At 48.1% G+C, this 12,686-nt stretch overlaps 2 protein-coding genes and 1 non-coding gene across 3 annotated transcripts; all 3 read right to left on the bottom strand.

The window, feature by feature from the left end:
- Positions 1-9,408: 9,408 nt before the first annotated feature.
- On the bottom strand, positions 9,409-9,594 carry LOC124173754. Its single transcript, XR_006868732.1, has one exon. It is a non-coding gene; the product is annotated as a U2 spliceosomal RNA (small nuclear RNA).
- A 780-nt stretch (positions 9,595-10,374) lies between these two features.
- LOC124158323 lies at positions 10,375-11,352 on the bottom strand. The gene has a single exon (XM_046533481.1). It carries the CDS (start codon positions 11,350-11,352, stop codon positions 10,375-10,377), a length of 978 nt encoding a protein of 325 aa, XP_046389437.1.
- A 419-nt stretch (positions 11,353-11,771) lies between these two features.
- LOC124158228 (uncharacterized protein T26G10.4-like) lies at positions 11,772-12,182 on the bottom strand. The gene has a single exon (XM_046533442.1). It carries the CDS (start codon positions 12,180-12,182, stop codon positions 11,772-11,774), a length of 411 nt encoding a protein of 136 aa, XP_046389398.1.
- Between the last annotated feature and the right edge of the window lie 504 nt (positions 12,183-12,686).

Below are 12,686 nucleotides of genomic sequence, written 5' to 3'. Positions count from 1 at the left end.
TCCCCCTTCTCCGCCTTCTTCTCCTCCTCACTACCTCCCCCTCCGGACGATGGCCGGCGTCCACCTGCCTGTGAAAACGCGGAGGCAGCTCTCGCTCCCCTCGCAGGGAATGCTGGGGCTCTTGAGGGGCCGGGGGGGGAGCACCGCGCGCAGCTGCGCCACTGCGAAGAAGGGCGCGCAGCTGCGCAACCTCACTCGGGGAAAACAATGGCACTGGGGCAGCAGGTGCGAGCTCCCTTACGGGGCGAATTTCGTCTCTCCGTTGAGTGGAGACCGGGGGAGAATGGGAAGGGAGGGGTTGAGGACGATGAATGGGAGGGGGCGGGGGACGGAGAATGGGTGGAGGTGGGGGGCGGGCACTGGCGGCGAGTGGCCTGGTGGGCTCCCGCGCCGTCTGCTCCTCACGACGGCACCTCTTCCTCCTCTTCTTTCGCTCCCGATTCCTCCGCCGCCTTTCCTCGGAGGAAACGCGGAACTACTCCCACGATGCACCGCGCATGTGGGATTGGCCGCGCTCCTCTTCCGGGAGGGGTATGTCAGAGATCGGGCTAAGATCTCTGACGTGGCAGCGGGGAGTGAGGGGGGAGGGGACGGAAGGGGAATAGGGGACGAGGAACACCTCTGGATCCGCCATAGTGCACTCCGGGCCACGCACTTCGTCTGTGTCTGACACCGGAGCACACTCACTTTCCCCACACGCAAAACTTGCGGAGGCAGATGGCTCGTCGGTCTGTGTGCAGACAGACCGATACCGCCACCTGTCCACCACCACAAACCGCTGCGTGTCGTCACAACGTCTTGTCGGCGACAGCAGGCCGTGCGACAACGCCCCCTGGGGCGGTACGGATCCGTCCTCCAGGGAGCCACCACACAGGAGAGGGGAAACACGCGGCGACACCGGGCCGTCCTGCGCTTCGTCTCGGCGCGGCTGCGCACCGTTCTCCGAGACGACACTCACACATTCACTCACGCTCGCACGAGGCGACTCCAGGCCGTCCATCGCAGACGCGGCTGGGGATGACTGCGGAGCACTGGGAGTGGGGGAGACGCGGGAGGGGGAGGGAGATTGTGTCGGGAGGAACACAATCTCCGGGGATGATCCACGGACGCTAGGGCAACGTTCCGTGACACCAGGGGCCAGGGGGAGGGGGCGGGGCAACACGAGGTCGTCGACAGGGGGTGCACTGTCAATGGCGACCCGGAGATCGTCCGAAACGTCACTCGCTCTGGCGGATCCCGAGGGAGCACTGATGGGGGAGGGGAGGCGGAGACGGGGGGAGGCGAGGAAGGCTGGAGATTGGTCGGGGGCGAAGCGAGGGCTCGTGGATCCCACGACCCGGCACTCCATTCCTCTTCCAGCGTCCTTCGCCACGACCGGGTAATGCTCCCAGCGGAGTCCATGGCGGGAAGCAGCGATGGGGAGGACTGGGAGTCGGGAGGGGCGTAGGGAACGTCACGAGGGCGATGCACTCGTCTCTCCCTCGCCTTCCGGCGAGTCCGTTTGGCGACGGGCGGTGTTGCCATGCTGGCAGGGCGGGAAGTTGGCGCGCGGGAAGCACGTGGCCGGGAACTACGCGCCGGGGGACCACGTGGCGGTGGACCACGTGCTTAGCAACAGCCGAACGGTGCACGCTAGGTGCACCAAAGTTTCTCGGGCTGTTGCTAACACTAGTGTTGGGGGCAAAGCCCCCATAGACCCACCTCCACCCCCCCTGGTTTCAAGTCAGTGACTTATTTCCCGGGGGCTGCTTTTCTTAGCCGTTTTACTTGGCTTGCCGATTAGTGCGTGTGTAGTTTGCCCCGGCGTTCGCCGGGCTAGTGTCCCCCTCACCTCCCGCAAACTGCGGCAGGATCATTGGGAATCGGCTTTCGTGAATTGTCAGCTTTGGTTACTAGATTCATATTCATATTTCATTTTTAGGATTTTGCTCATGAAATGTCTCGTGGTGCTTATGATTGATTCATGTACATGTTCATCATTAGATTATTCTCTCCTAGTATTTTTAATAATTCACTACTTTCACTTGCCAGAGATTCACATTCAGCTAGGAGGTGCCAAGAGGATTCATCATTTTTGTCACAGAAGGTACAGTTTCTTGTTTCACTAAGTTTAAAATCATTTAATTTAGCTTTAAAATTTCCATGTCCTGTGAAAAATTGGGTAGAGTCATGATCAAGATCTTTGGCCTTTTTGCGAATTCGCTCATCCACGTCTGGGTAAAACTGGTGGGTTTCTCTGCCTTTTTCAGTTTCGTCCCATTCTCTCTGCCATTTAGCGATCGTCATTTTTCGGAGAGCTCTCCTACGTAGTTCACTATCGGTGTTTGTCAGTTTGTAGTTAAAAATTTCCATTCTTTCCTCTATCATCAAGTGTACTGGGATGCATCCCGCTAAGACGCACAGTGCCTCGCTGGACACTGTGCGATAGGCCTTTGTCACTTTGAGTAGTGCCATTCTTTGAGCTCTTAGTACTTTTTGCCGGCTTTTACCTCGTGTTTGGATCTCTTTGCCCCATGCTTCACACCCATAAAGTATTATTGGTTCAGCTATTCCGACGTACAGTTTTCGTAGTGATGCACTTGTGTATCCTCTTGAAGATTTTGCTAATTGTGATAGTGGTAAGAAAGTTTCAGTAATCTTGTTTATTAAATATTTGCAATGTTCTTGGAAGTTTGTATTTTCGCCCACTATCACACCGAGGTATTTAACTTTATCACTGTATTTTACGGTCACACCATTCATTTTTATTATAGGCCTTCGTTTCATTTTACCTTTCAATAGAATGCATTCAGATTTTTCTTGGGAGAATTTTAGTTTTTTGCGGGTACCCCAATTATTGATTGTAGTTAAGGCTTTATTACTTTTGGTTTCGATTTCATTCCTGCTATTTCGTTTGATTAGGAAAGGGCGTCGTCGGCGTATGCGAATATTTCAGAGTCGTCTTCTAAGTCCGTGTTCAGTAGATCATTGAAAAGTATGTTCCAAAAGAGCGGTCCGAGGACAGAACCTTGCGGGCATCCCTTAGATAAGAGACTTCGTTATTACGGTGTCGTTTAATTGAAGGCTCGTTCTTCTTTGTTTAAAATATTCCATAGTGACGTTATAGATGTTTTTAGAAAGTTCCTGCTGGAGCATTTCATCTAGAATTGCGGGCCACCATGCGTTGTCAAAGGCGCCTGAGATGTCTAGACAAACGCCACGTACGTACTTTTTCGTAGTGTTCTCCACCGTGTCGATGAGATTAAAAATTGCATCCGTTGTGCCTTTCCCTTTCATGAAGCCATACTGTTTCTGATTAAAAGAATTTCTGGAGTCCAGTTCGTCGTTTATTCTCTTTGCTAAAAGCTTTTCATAGATCTTCCCAAGAACTGGTAGGAGTGTTATCGGTCTATAGGATTTGGGGTTGCAAGGATCCTTTTTGGGTTTTTGGAAGATTTTTAGTATGCCGATTTTCCAGTCCAGTGGGAATTTATCTTCATCGAGGAGTTTATTAAACATGGTGAGCATTTCTTTTTCTATTATTGGGTATGCGTGCTTTATCATTTCAGATTTAATACCGTCGATTCCTGGGGCTTTTTTATTATTTATTTTTTGAATTGCTGTTTGGAGTTCTTCATTTGTAAATGGGTCTGTCCTTTGGCCTGTGGATAGTTTTATTTTATTTTTATTTCGCATTTGAACTTGTTCTATGGTTTCGTTTTCATCGTTATCCCTGGGTAAGAGTGTTTCTATCAGAAATGTTGCCGTTTCACAGTCAGTAGAGGTGAATTCACCGTTGGGTTTACGAAGCGTGCTCACTAATACACTTTGTTTTTTGTTTCTTAAGACTTTGTATGCGTGGCCCCATGGCTCGTCGTTACCCGCGCTAATTAGTTTTTCCCAGCTATCTCGTTTGGCCTTTTTGATTTCGTAGTTATACTAATTTCTTATATGTACGTATTTCCTTCTCCAGAACTCCAGGTTATGTGCGTAGATTGCTTTTTTAGCCATGTATTTCAATTGGTTTTCCTGCACGTTTTTCTTAATAGTGTGAGCGTATTATTCCACCACGAGACATTCTTTTGGTTTGGCCGGTATCTGGGGATAGATTCTTCACAGGCATTAAGGATAAGTGCGGTAATATCTTCGGGGTCACAGTTGTCTTTGATCATTTCAGATTTGGTGATTACCACTTCTTCAAATTTTTTCCAGTCCGCTTTGGCGGTGTTAAATCCTCTATTCGCTGCACTGAGCTTCGTCTTGGGTTTGAAACTAGAGACTTTAAAACAGATTAGTCGATGATCGCTTAGTGTATCTTCATTCCGAATCGTCCAATCTGTAATAAAATCTTTTAGGCCTCTAGTTAAAGTTACGTCAATGTTAGTATTAAAACCAGTAGGCCCTTCATACGTCGTTAGTGTATTAAAATTGTTTTCTATTGTAATGTCGTTAAAAACAATGAATTCTTCCAGCTTTACTCCGCGTTCATCCGTATCTTCATTGAACCATTGCGTTGACTTTGCATTGGCATCCGCCGTGATTATTACCTTGTGATTTATGAACGTTCGGAGTGTAAGATCAATTTCATTTAGAAAAGGATCAATCTCGCTGGAGAATTTGAAGTAGCTGTTTATGAGAATTATTTCCTCGCTGCCTGTGAAGATTTTGATAGTAACTGTTTTGTTATTCGTAGCCTGATTTAGCAGTGTCACTTTTAAGTCTTGATTTTTAACTATTGTGCATGCCCAGATTTCTTCGGAGTTCGACTGGTGATAAACGGTACCGGAGGAGAAGGAGACTTTTCCTTTGACAGAATACGGTTCTTGGATTGCGACGATGTCCAATCGAAGGTCTTCTGCGAGTTGTTCTAAATTACCCATTGCTGACAGACTCCTGCCGGTGTTTACTTGTCCTATCGATAGTTTATAAGGGTGTCCCGCCATACCCAATTCGTTCACACTCGACTTCTCTTGCCTTCTTGTATGCTGGGCAGTTCCAATCTCCGGTCCTATGGGCGTGGGGCTTTTCCATGGCAGCGCAGTGTACACATTTCGGTTTTTCATCCTTTTTCTCACAGTCCGCGAACTTGTGCTTCCCGGTGCAGTGGGAGCACGTATCGTCTTCTTTTCTGCATGCCGAGGTCTTGTGTCCGTATGCTTGACACTTGTAGCATCTTAACACCGATATGTAATCTTTGATCTTACAACTACTCCACTCTAAATAGACTTTTTCTTTCTCGATTAAAATATGCCTAATTTCCATACTGGTTTCAAGTATCCAATGCTCCTTCTCCTGGTCGTTAGTTCGCAGCTGATGAACCTTTTTAAAATTATTTCTAAAATCCTCCTCTCTCACAAGTATTCCAATGTTTTGCTAGTAAATTTTGCCTATTACGACGTCGACGTCGAGATGCTTTGGAACGTCGTACAGTAGGAGTTGCGGTTTGCGTTTTTCCACTTTTTCGATGATGAATCCTTTGGCCTTCAATTTATCGTTGTTACGTATTTTTTCTATTTGACTCTCTTTTTCTACTTCGATGAGCATGCCTTTTTCTAAGTTTCGACTTCTTTTGATGTTTACTCCTAATTCCGTTGGTGACACTGTTCTTTTCAAAATTTCTGTAATTTCTTTTCCAGATTTAGTTTTGTCATTATGTTTTATTATTACAATTTGGCGAGCTGGCTTCAATTTTGTACTTACACCTGGCACTTTTGGTTTTTGGGTCACTTCGGCGAAGGTAATTGGTTTTGGCATTGTCTGCGCACGCTTTATTTCATTTTCATTTATTAATTCTATAAGTTCTTTCCTCTCCTCACTCCTACCCCCTAGCTTTGCTATTTCTAAAGTCATTTCGAAGCTTAGGCTCTCAATTTGCTTCAGTTTCTTTGTAATTTCTTCTAAATGGCTTTTAGAAAATTTCCCGTTCTTTTGCTGTGCTTTTGAACTTTTCTGTATTTCCTCGATGAGTGATTTTATTTTCTCGTATCCGCATTTTTTCTTTTCTTTTCCGCTCTCAAGTAATTCCGATGTTTCTTCTTCATTGTTCTTCAACGTACTTCCATCATCCTCCACACTACCCTCTACTCTCCTTCCTCGCTTTTCACTTCTGGTGTTTTCTAGGTGCGGCGGGGTTCTCTGTAGTTTCCCTGATGGCCTGAAAGCTTTGTCTCTATCCACCACCTCTTCCATGTCTTTCTCGTAATCGGACATTTCACACTAGTGCTAGAAACTCGGTGCAAGGGGATCCCCACCGTGGGGGATCTCCGGGGATAAGCCGGTGTTCACTAGATGATTTGGCGGGGAGGGACTGGCCACTTTCAGGGAGAAGGGGGATGGGCGGGGGCAGGGGAGGGTCGATGATCTTCTGGGGATCCCGGGCGAGGCGATGGGGGTTTGGGGTGGCGTCGTTCCTCTTCTGGAATCCTGAGGGATCTGGGACTATGGCCTAGGGGACCTGGGACTACGGCCCAGGGGACCTGGGACGATGAGGAGCTCGATGAACGAGTTCCAACGGTGGATGTTCTAAACCTATGGGATTAAAGTTCACAAACACTATACACGCACAACATTCATTCCTAGCTGCAAAAGGCAGTCATTAAGTTTTCTCACACACGCAGTCACTCACACACACACACAAAGTCAAAAAACGCTGCCCAAGCAGTCTTTAGTTTGTCACTGTCCCTGCCAGTTTACGCGCTGGCCCTCTTAGCCGGCCGCGGGAGCTTATTGCAGAGAGACGATCTCTGACTAATGGCCCGCGGCACGTTGCCCAGCCCCAGGCCTCGAGGAGGCGGGGCCACCCAGCTCGTTTTCACACACAGATATTGATGTTATTATTCACAGTTCAGGGTTCTTAAATCACTCCCACCAAAACTGACTCGAAAGTTCAGTAACTGTACCAAATTTCGCTAACGCACAACGCACTCGTTGACAGCAGGTAGGCACACTACACTGCTGGGCCTGGGGCCAAAGCTGTTGCTCACACTAACACAAACACGCACACAAAAACACAACACGCTGTCTTTCACACAACTAAACAATTTCACGAAAAACCGCGCCAAATTCCGGCGTCACTGGGGGGAGCCGCCGGGGTCGTGGCGAATGCAACTCGCGGCCAGTAGCACCAAACACTGTTCCTCACTCCCTCCCAAAATTTCTCGGGTGTGCCGGCACACACACCCGAGAAAAACGGCCCCCCCGAATTTTGGCGCCTTTTTCCAAAATCCACAATTCACGAGAAATCCGCACCAAAATCGGGCAGGGGGGGTCTGACACCCACACAATCACTCGCCCAAAGTGGCCGGAAATAACTCCTCGCGGTCACGGCACAACCGCGATTTCTAAATTTCCGGCTCGAGGCGGACGCGCGAGTCCGACGACACGGCAGGCAATTCTGGCGGGCAGGAAGGCAGGGATGAGCCGGTGAACCTCAGCGTTGTCTGGGTCTCAGGAGCGCCCCGTGGGCACATCCACTCTCTTCGAGGCTACACTTTAATCTTAGCCACAAGGCCGAGAAGCAATATATAATACATTTTTCCGGGGTTCGGGGACGGTTTTTCGGGTATTTTGCGTGATGAGGTCGGATGCTGCGGCGGTGGTGTGCGGCGAGAGTTTTTGAGGCGAGGAACGGTCTCGGAATGGCGAATTTTAGGCGTGAGAACGGGAAAAAATCGCACGAAAGTGTTTGGTGGAGACTCCGGGAGTTTTGGTGTCGTCGGCGGGTCCGGGAGAGTCGAAGGAGCGTCGCGGACGTAACGGACGCGGGCCGTTTTCCGGACCTTCGGTGCCATCTGTCGTGTGGGATCGCAGCGTCCTTCGTGGATCGTCCTGCGTTCGCTTCCCGGGGGAATGCTTTCGTCCCGGGAAATTCCCAAAGAAATTGCGAAAAATGCCCTTTCCGGGGAATTTCCGGGACTCGAAAAAGTCACTCAAAATCGTCCAGCAAACGTCAATAAACACGATGAGAGAGCATTATCCTACTCACTCGAGTCATGCATTTTCTTTCGAAATGCTAAAATTCCAGGGAATCAGACTTAAAACTGCTTAAAAAGTCCCCTCTAGGGAATCTGATTCATGGCTGCTTAAAAAGTCCTCTCCGGGGACTGGAAAAAATTTCCAAAATCGTCAGCAATGGCTAGAATACGGCACGGAAGACTCGGCATCAGTCAATAATTTCGGATGTTTTTGCAAAAAATATCGGCATGGAATGCAACTCTCCGAAAGAAAGCAATTCACGGTTTCATAGGACACCTGTTTTTCGTCATCATTCGCGACCCTCATTTTTTTACACTTGAAGTAAACAGAGTGCGTGCCGACGTCATCGTCGGCTGCCGGGTCGAACTATCCGTGAGCAGCACGGCCCCCGCGAAATTCGACTGCGCTTTTAGAGGAAGGCGTTCATTGTTGGCGACGACTCCATGGTAACGCGGATGAATGCTACGTGTATTTCACCAGAAGCGTGATGCGACCGTCTCGTCTCGTCGTGTTCGCAAGAAAAACTTGGAATGCTCGAGGAAACCTACGCTTGGCGGCCATTTTCCATGTTCACTCGATCCGGTAAATATTTGGAAGTTATTTTATAAATAGTGCATTCACCAAATTTCCGTGTGAAAAGTGTGGGGAAACTGTTTCGACTGATTTCCGGAACGTGTTCTTAAGACTGCAAAAATTTCATAATCATTCCCACGACATAAGTCACGTTCGGCGTGCAACGCAGCCTCGAGTCCCGTGCCCGTACTACACTCCTATCTTAGCCATAAGGCTGAGGACCGGAAAATTTGTGCCCGGCTCTTCGCTAGGATCAGTGCATTGTATTTGATGCACTTTTCTGTAGTGTTACATTATCCATCCTCTCCATGATTTTTCAAACGATGTTCTAGAATTTTTCGAATTCGTTCATTTTCACGTTTTGCAGTCCATTTCCTTGGCATCATTTCCTGATTTCATTCCGATTTACGGATTTTTTTCTATTCATTCCCCTTCTTCGAGTGCCCAATGTTTCTCCCAGTCACTCGGCACACGCATTGAAAAAAAAAGCAATCGTGTTTTCAGTCTCCTCACACCCGGCCCAGTGTAACCGATACAGTGGTCTCGCCGAAGGATAGGTATCGCTTGCGGGTGTAGTGGACGGTGTCGCGTTTCGCACCCCCCACTCCTTCGTATTCCGGGTCAAGTGGTGGCCAGTGTTTTTTTTCTCGAACGCGAGAGAGTGCCCGGAGCACTCCGGGATATTTTCCGGGGAATTTTTTCGGGATCGCGTGTCTCTCTCATTTTTTCCCTGGCGTTCGTTCGCTTTCTCCGGCGTCAGGCACAATTACCGCGAGCACGAGTCTCCGGACTTTGTCGAATTTTCGCGATTCAGGAATTTTTTAAATGAAACAAGGAAGAGAAACATCTGTTCTCATCAGCTTTTCTGATTTTTGGAACCTATTTTGTTGGGCCGATCCCGGCGGTACTGCAATACCGGGCCAACCCGCGGCAGGGATGGAGTAAACTCCGGGGACCCCGCCCATGTTCAAAAATCAGATTAATATTCTGGTCCAGCAATGCAGGACGTATCAGATATTAAGCTGATAAGAACAGATTAAGACGTTTATTGCACATTTTAAAAGTTACATGCCAGTATTGTTAAAATTTTGATTTCATGAATTTACAATTGTTTTGAAATAGTAATCTTGCTTTACAATATTTTTGATTGAACAATTTTTATCAAATTTTATTTCATTTTCTTCTTATTTCTTCTATCCATGTCCTGCTCGCCGTTTCTATTATTAGAAAAAAAGAGTTTGAGATATAATATTTATTAAAAACGCGAATGGTGAATTCGAAAATAAAAAGTCTAAATTTTGATTTTCCCTGTATGGGCGATCAGGTTTTGACATTCCGGTTGGCCGAAAAAGTTTTCAATGAAACTAGAAATTAATTTTGAATTTTGAATTTCTATCCGGAATGCTGGAAGAACAAAATAAAAATAAACTTAATCGATCTTAAAATGATCGTAGGAAGATAAAAAAACTCAGAGGGCCCCTCAGTTCCGCTAAACCCTGGGATAAGGTAGGCTGGACGGGAACCACTCTTCAGACGCCCACCAATTAATTAAAAAGTTTGACGCTGGCTTGATAAAAAAGTTAAAATTTGGAAAATAAATAAGTTAATAAAATACTCCCGGTGTAAAGGCCGGGAGCAATAAAAAATTTAAAATGCCAGCGCCTAAAAAACACAATCCCGGTGTAAAAGGCCGGGATAACAAGAAATGGTTAGGAGTAAAAGTTAATAAAACGGACTTCCGGTGTATAAAGCCGGCAGTCTAAAAAAGATAAAAGCTCCTAAACATAACAGAAAAAAGGGACATACACAAATAAATAAATAAATAACACAGGGTTTTAAAAATTTTTATTAATTGGTGGGGTCGTCGTCTTCACTAGAGTTTCGAGGAGAGTAGTTCGTTCCCAAGCCGGGTGGGAGCGCTGGGGTAGTGGGATATAAAATTTTGTCCGTGACCTGCGAAACATAAATATCCCGCGACCATCGGATTGCGTCAGAGGTCATATATTTTGCGATCCTGCCGACGTTGCGTTTTGCAATTCCGAGGTCGCGGAAAACCACCCAATTTTGGGGATCCCAAGCTCCCAGCGCCCCGACCACGAGTGCACTCAAAGAAACCGTGTACCCGCGATCGGCAAGTTGTTGTGCGATGCCTGAATACTTTTGGAATTTTGTTTGCCTGGCGACATCCAAGGCATTCTTCCGGTTCTCAAAGGGCACAGTGACGTCAACAATGACGATTTTTCTACGTCCCTCATCGACGACGACGAGATCGGGCCTGAGGGCAGAATCGATCATAGGTGGTGTGCGATCGACACGGATTTCCACGCCTTCGCGAGGAACCTCTCCGGCGAGTCGATGTAGGATAGCATCGTGTCTGCCCCGCCACGCGCTCGAATGCACCTTACAGTGATCCAAGACGTGCGGCAGGGTTTCACTCTGCCAGCCACATCTCCTACACCGGAGGTCATCTCGAGGACCCCACCTCGTCGCCGCATTCAGAGGGACCACGCCTAAACGTGCCCTGTGCACGAAGCGCCAGTCACAGAATCTGGTGTTTGCGCCCGTGCGAAGGAAGTGATTTGAGAAAGGTGAAGCCGAAATGCATTCGAATACCTTGCCCTGATCAGGTTTGGGCAAAAGACTGGCAAGGTATCGATGTCGCACAGCATCGCGCAACAGCTTACCCAACATGCGCGCTTTGTTTGGAGGAACTCGGATGACGTCAACCTCTCTGCCGTGGGCTGGAATGACGATCTCAAACTCCCTCCTCACGTCACTCCAGTTCCACGACATTCCAATTTTGACAGCCAAACGGCTGGACGCCATTCTCGCGTCTGACCACAAAGAAGCCACGTCAAAACGATATCGTCCAAACTCCGCGCGCATGCTTCCGGAAAGGTACTCTGCGATATCTCTCTCCTCTGGTTCCCGTCGGGTTCTAGTCCTTACGGTCTTTGTTATTGCTGAGTCCACCAGTGCTCTTACCCACGGCTCCCTGGAAGACAGAAGACGAAAAGCATGAGAAACTGTTAATATGTCCACCTGGTCTGCGGTCGGGAAGACGACCGCGCCCCCCTTCTGCGGAAACAGGTGGCAGATCTCCCACGAGGCTCTCATGGGGAGATACATCCAATCTTTCAGGGCCCTCTTAATCCGTTTATCCAAAATTTTAAGAGGGCCCTTCCTAACCCTACCTCCCCGGAGGATGAAATCAAGTTTTGTTAATAAAAACATGTTCAGAGCCTCTATTTTTGCCAGGGCGCCAACAACGACGCGTCCAGCGCGTCGATGTTTTCAATAATTTCTTCGATAAGGCGCCCTGGCGTTTGATCTACATTAAAACCTGTGGGGATCCCAAGATAGTCGTAACTTTCGCCCTCTGCCATCGAGGCTGGTGTCCCGCCCACCAGATGAAACTCTGTCGCTCTCACTCGCCTCCCGGCGACATGAAGCGTCGCACACTTGCGGGGGTTGAATTTTAACCCGCTCCATGCCGCGATCCGGTCGGCGAGATCCAGCAACTTCATCATCCCGTCTGGCTTCCTGGACACCAGAGCAACGTCGTCTGCGTAGGCAAGAACTGTGATGGGTATGCCGTTAACCCGATAGCCTACATTATCCCTTTGTGCAGCCAGGCTGCGGATCAGGTATTCCATACTTAAATTAAAAAGAATACGGCTAAGCGGACAACCTTGTTTAACACCCGCTTTTAGCGGTATTGTCTGCGTCTATCCCTCTACCGTCCTCACTGTCGTGCGTGCCCCGTTATACATTTCAGTAATAATGTTGATTAATTTTTGAGGCACGCCTAGTGATTAAATTGATCGAAAAATGTGGTTGTGAGGAACAGAACCAAATGCATTTGAAAGGTCAAGGAAAGAGACGCAGACCTCGCCACGTTTCCTTCGGACTTCTTCTAAAACATTTTTTAGGATATAATTATGTTCATAACAGCCTTCGTGGGGTCCGAATCCCTTTTGTTCCATCGACACCCGCCCTGTTTTCTCGGCCCACCCACTTAATCTATCAGCTAATATTGCAGCATATAATTTAGCTAGGGTGGGCCCTAAAGTTAGTGGGCGCCAGTTATCAATTTCATCCCTGGCGCCCTTTTTATGGATTAGAATGGTGCGGGTGTCCTTCCAAATGTCTGGGATCCG

The sequence above is a fragment of the Ischnura elegans genome, chromosome 1, assembly GCF_921293095.1.
Source record: "Ischnura elegans chromosome 1, ioIscEleg1.1, whole genome shotgun sequence".
Classification (NCBI taxonomy): domain Eukaryota; kingdom Metazoa; phylum Arthropoda; class Insecta; order Odonata; family Coenagrionidae; genus Ischnura; species Ischnura elegans.
Note: the sequence above shows the minus strand (reverse complement) of the source record. Positions and strands in the feature narration are given on the sequence as shown.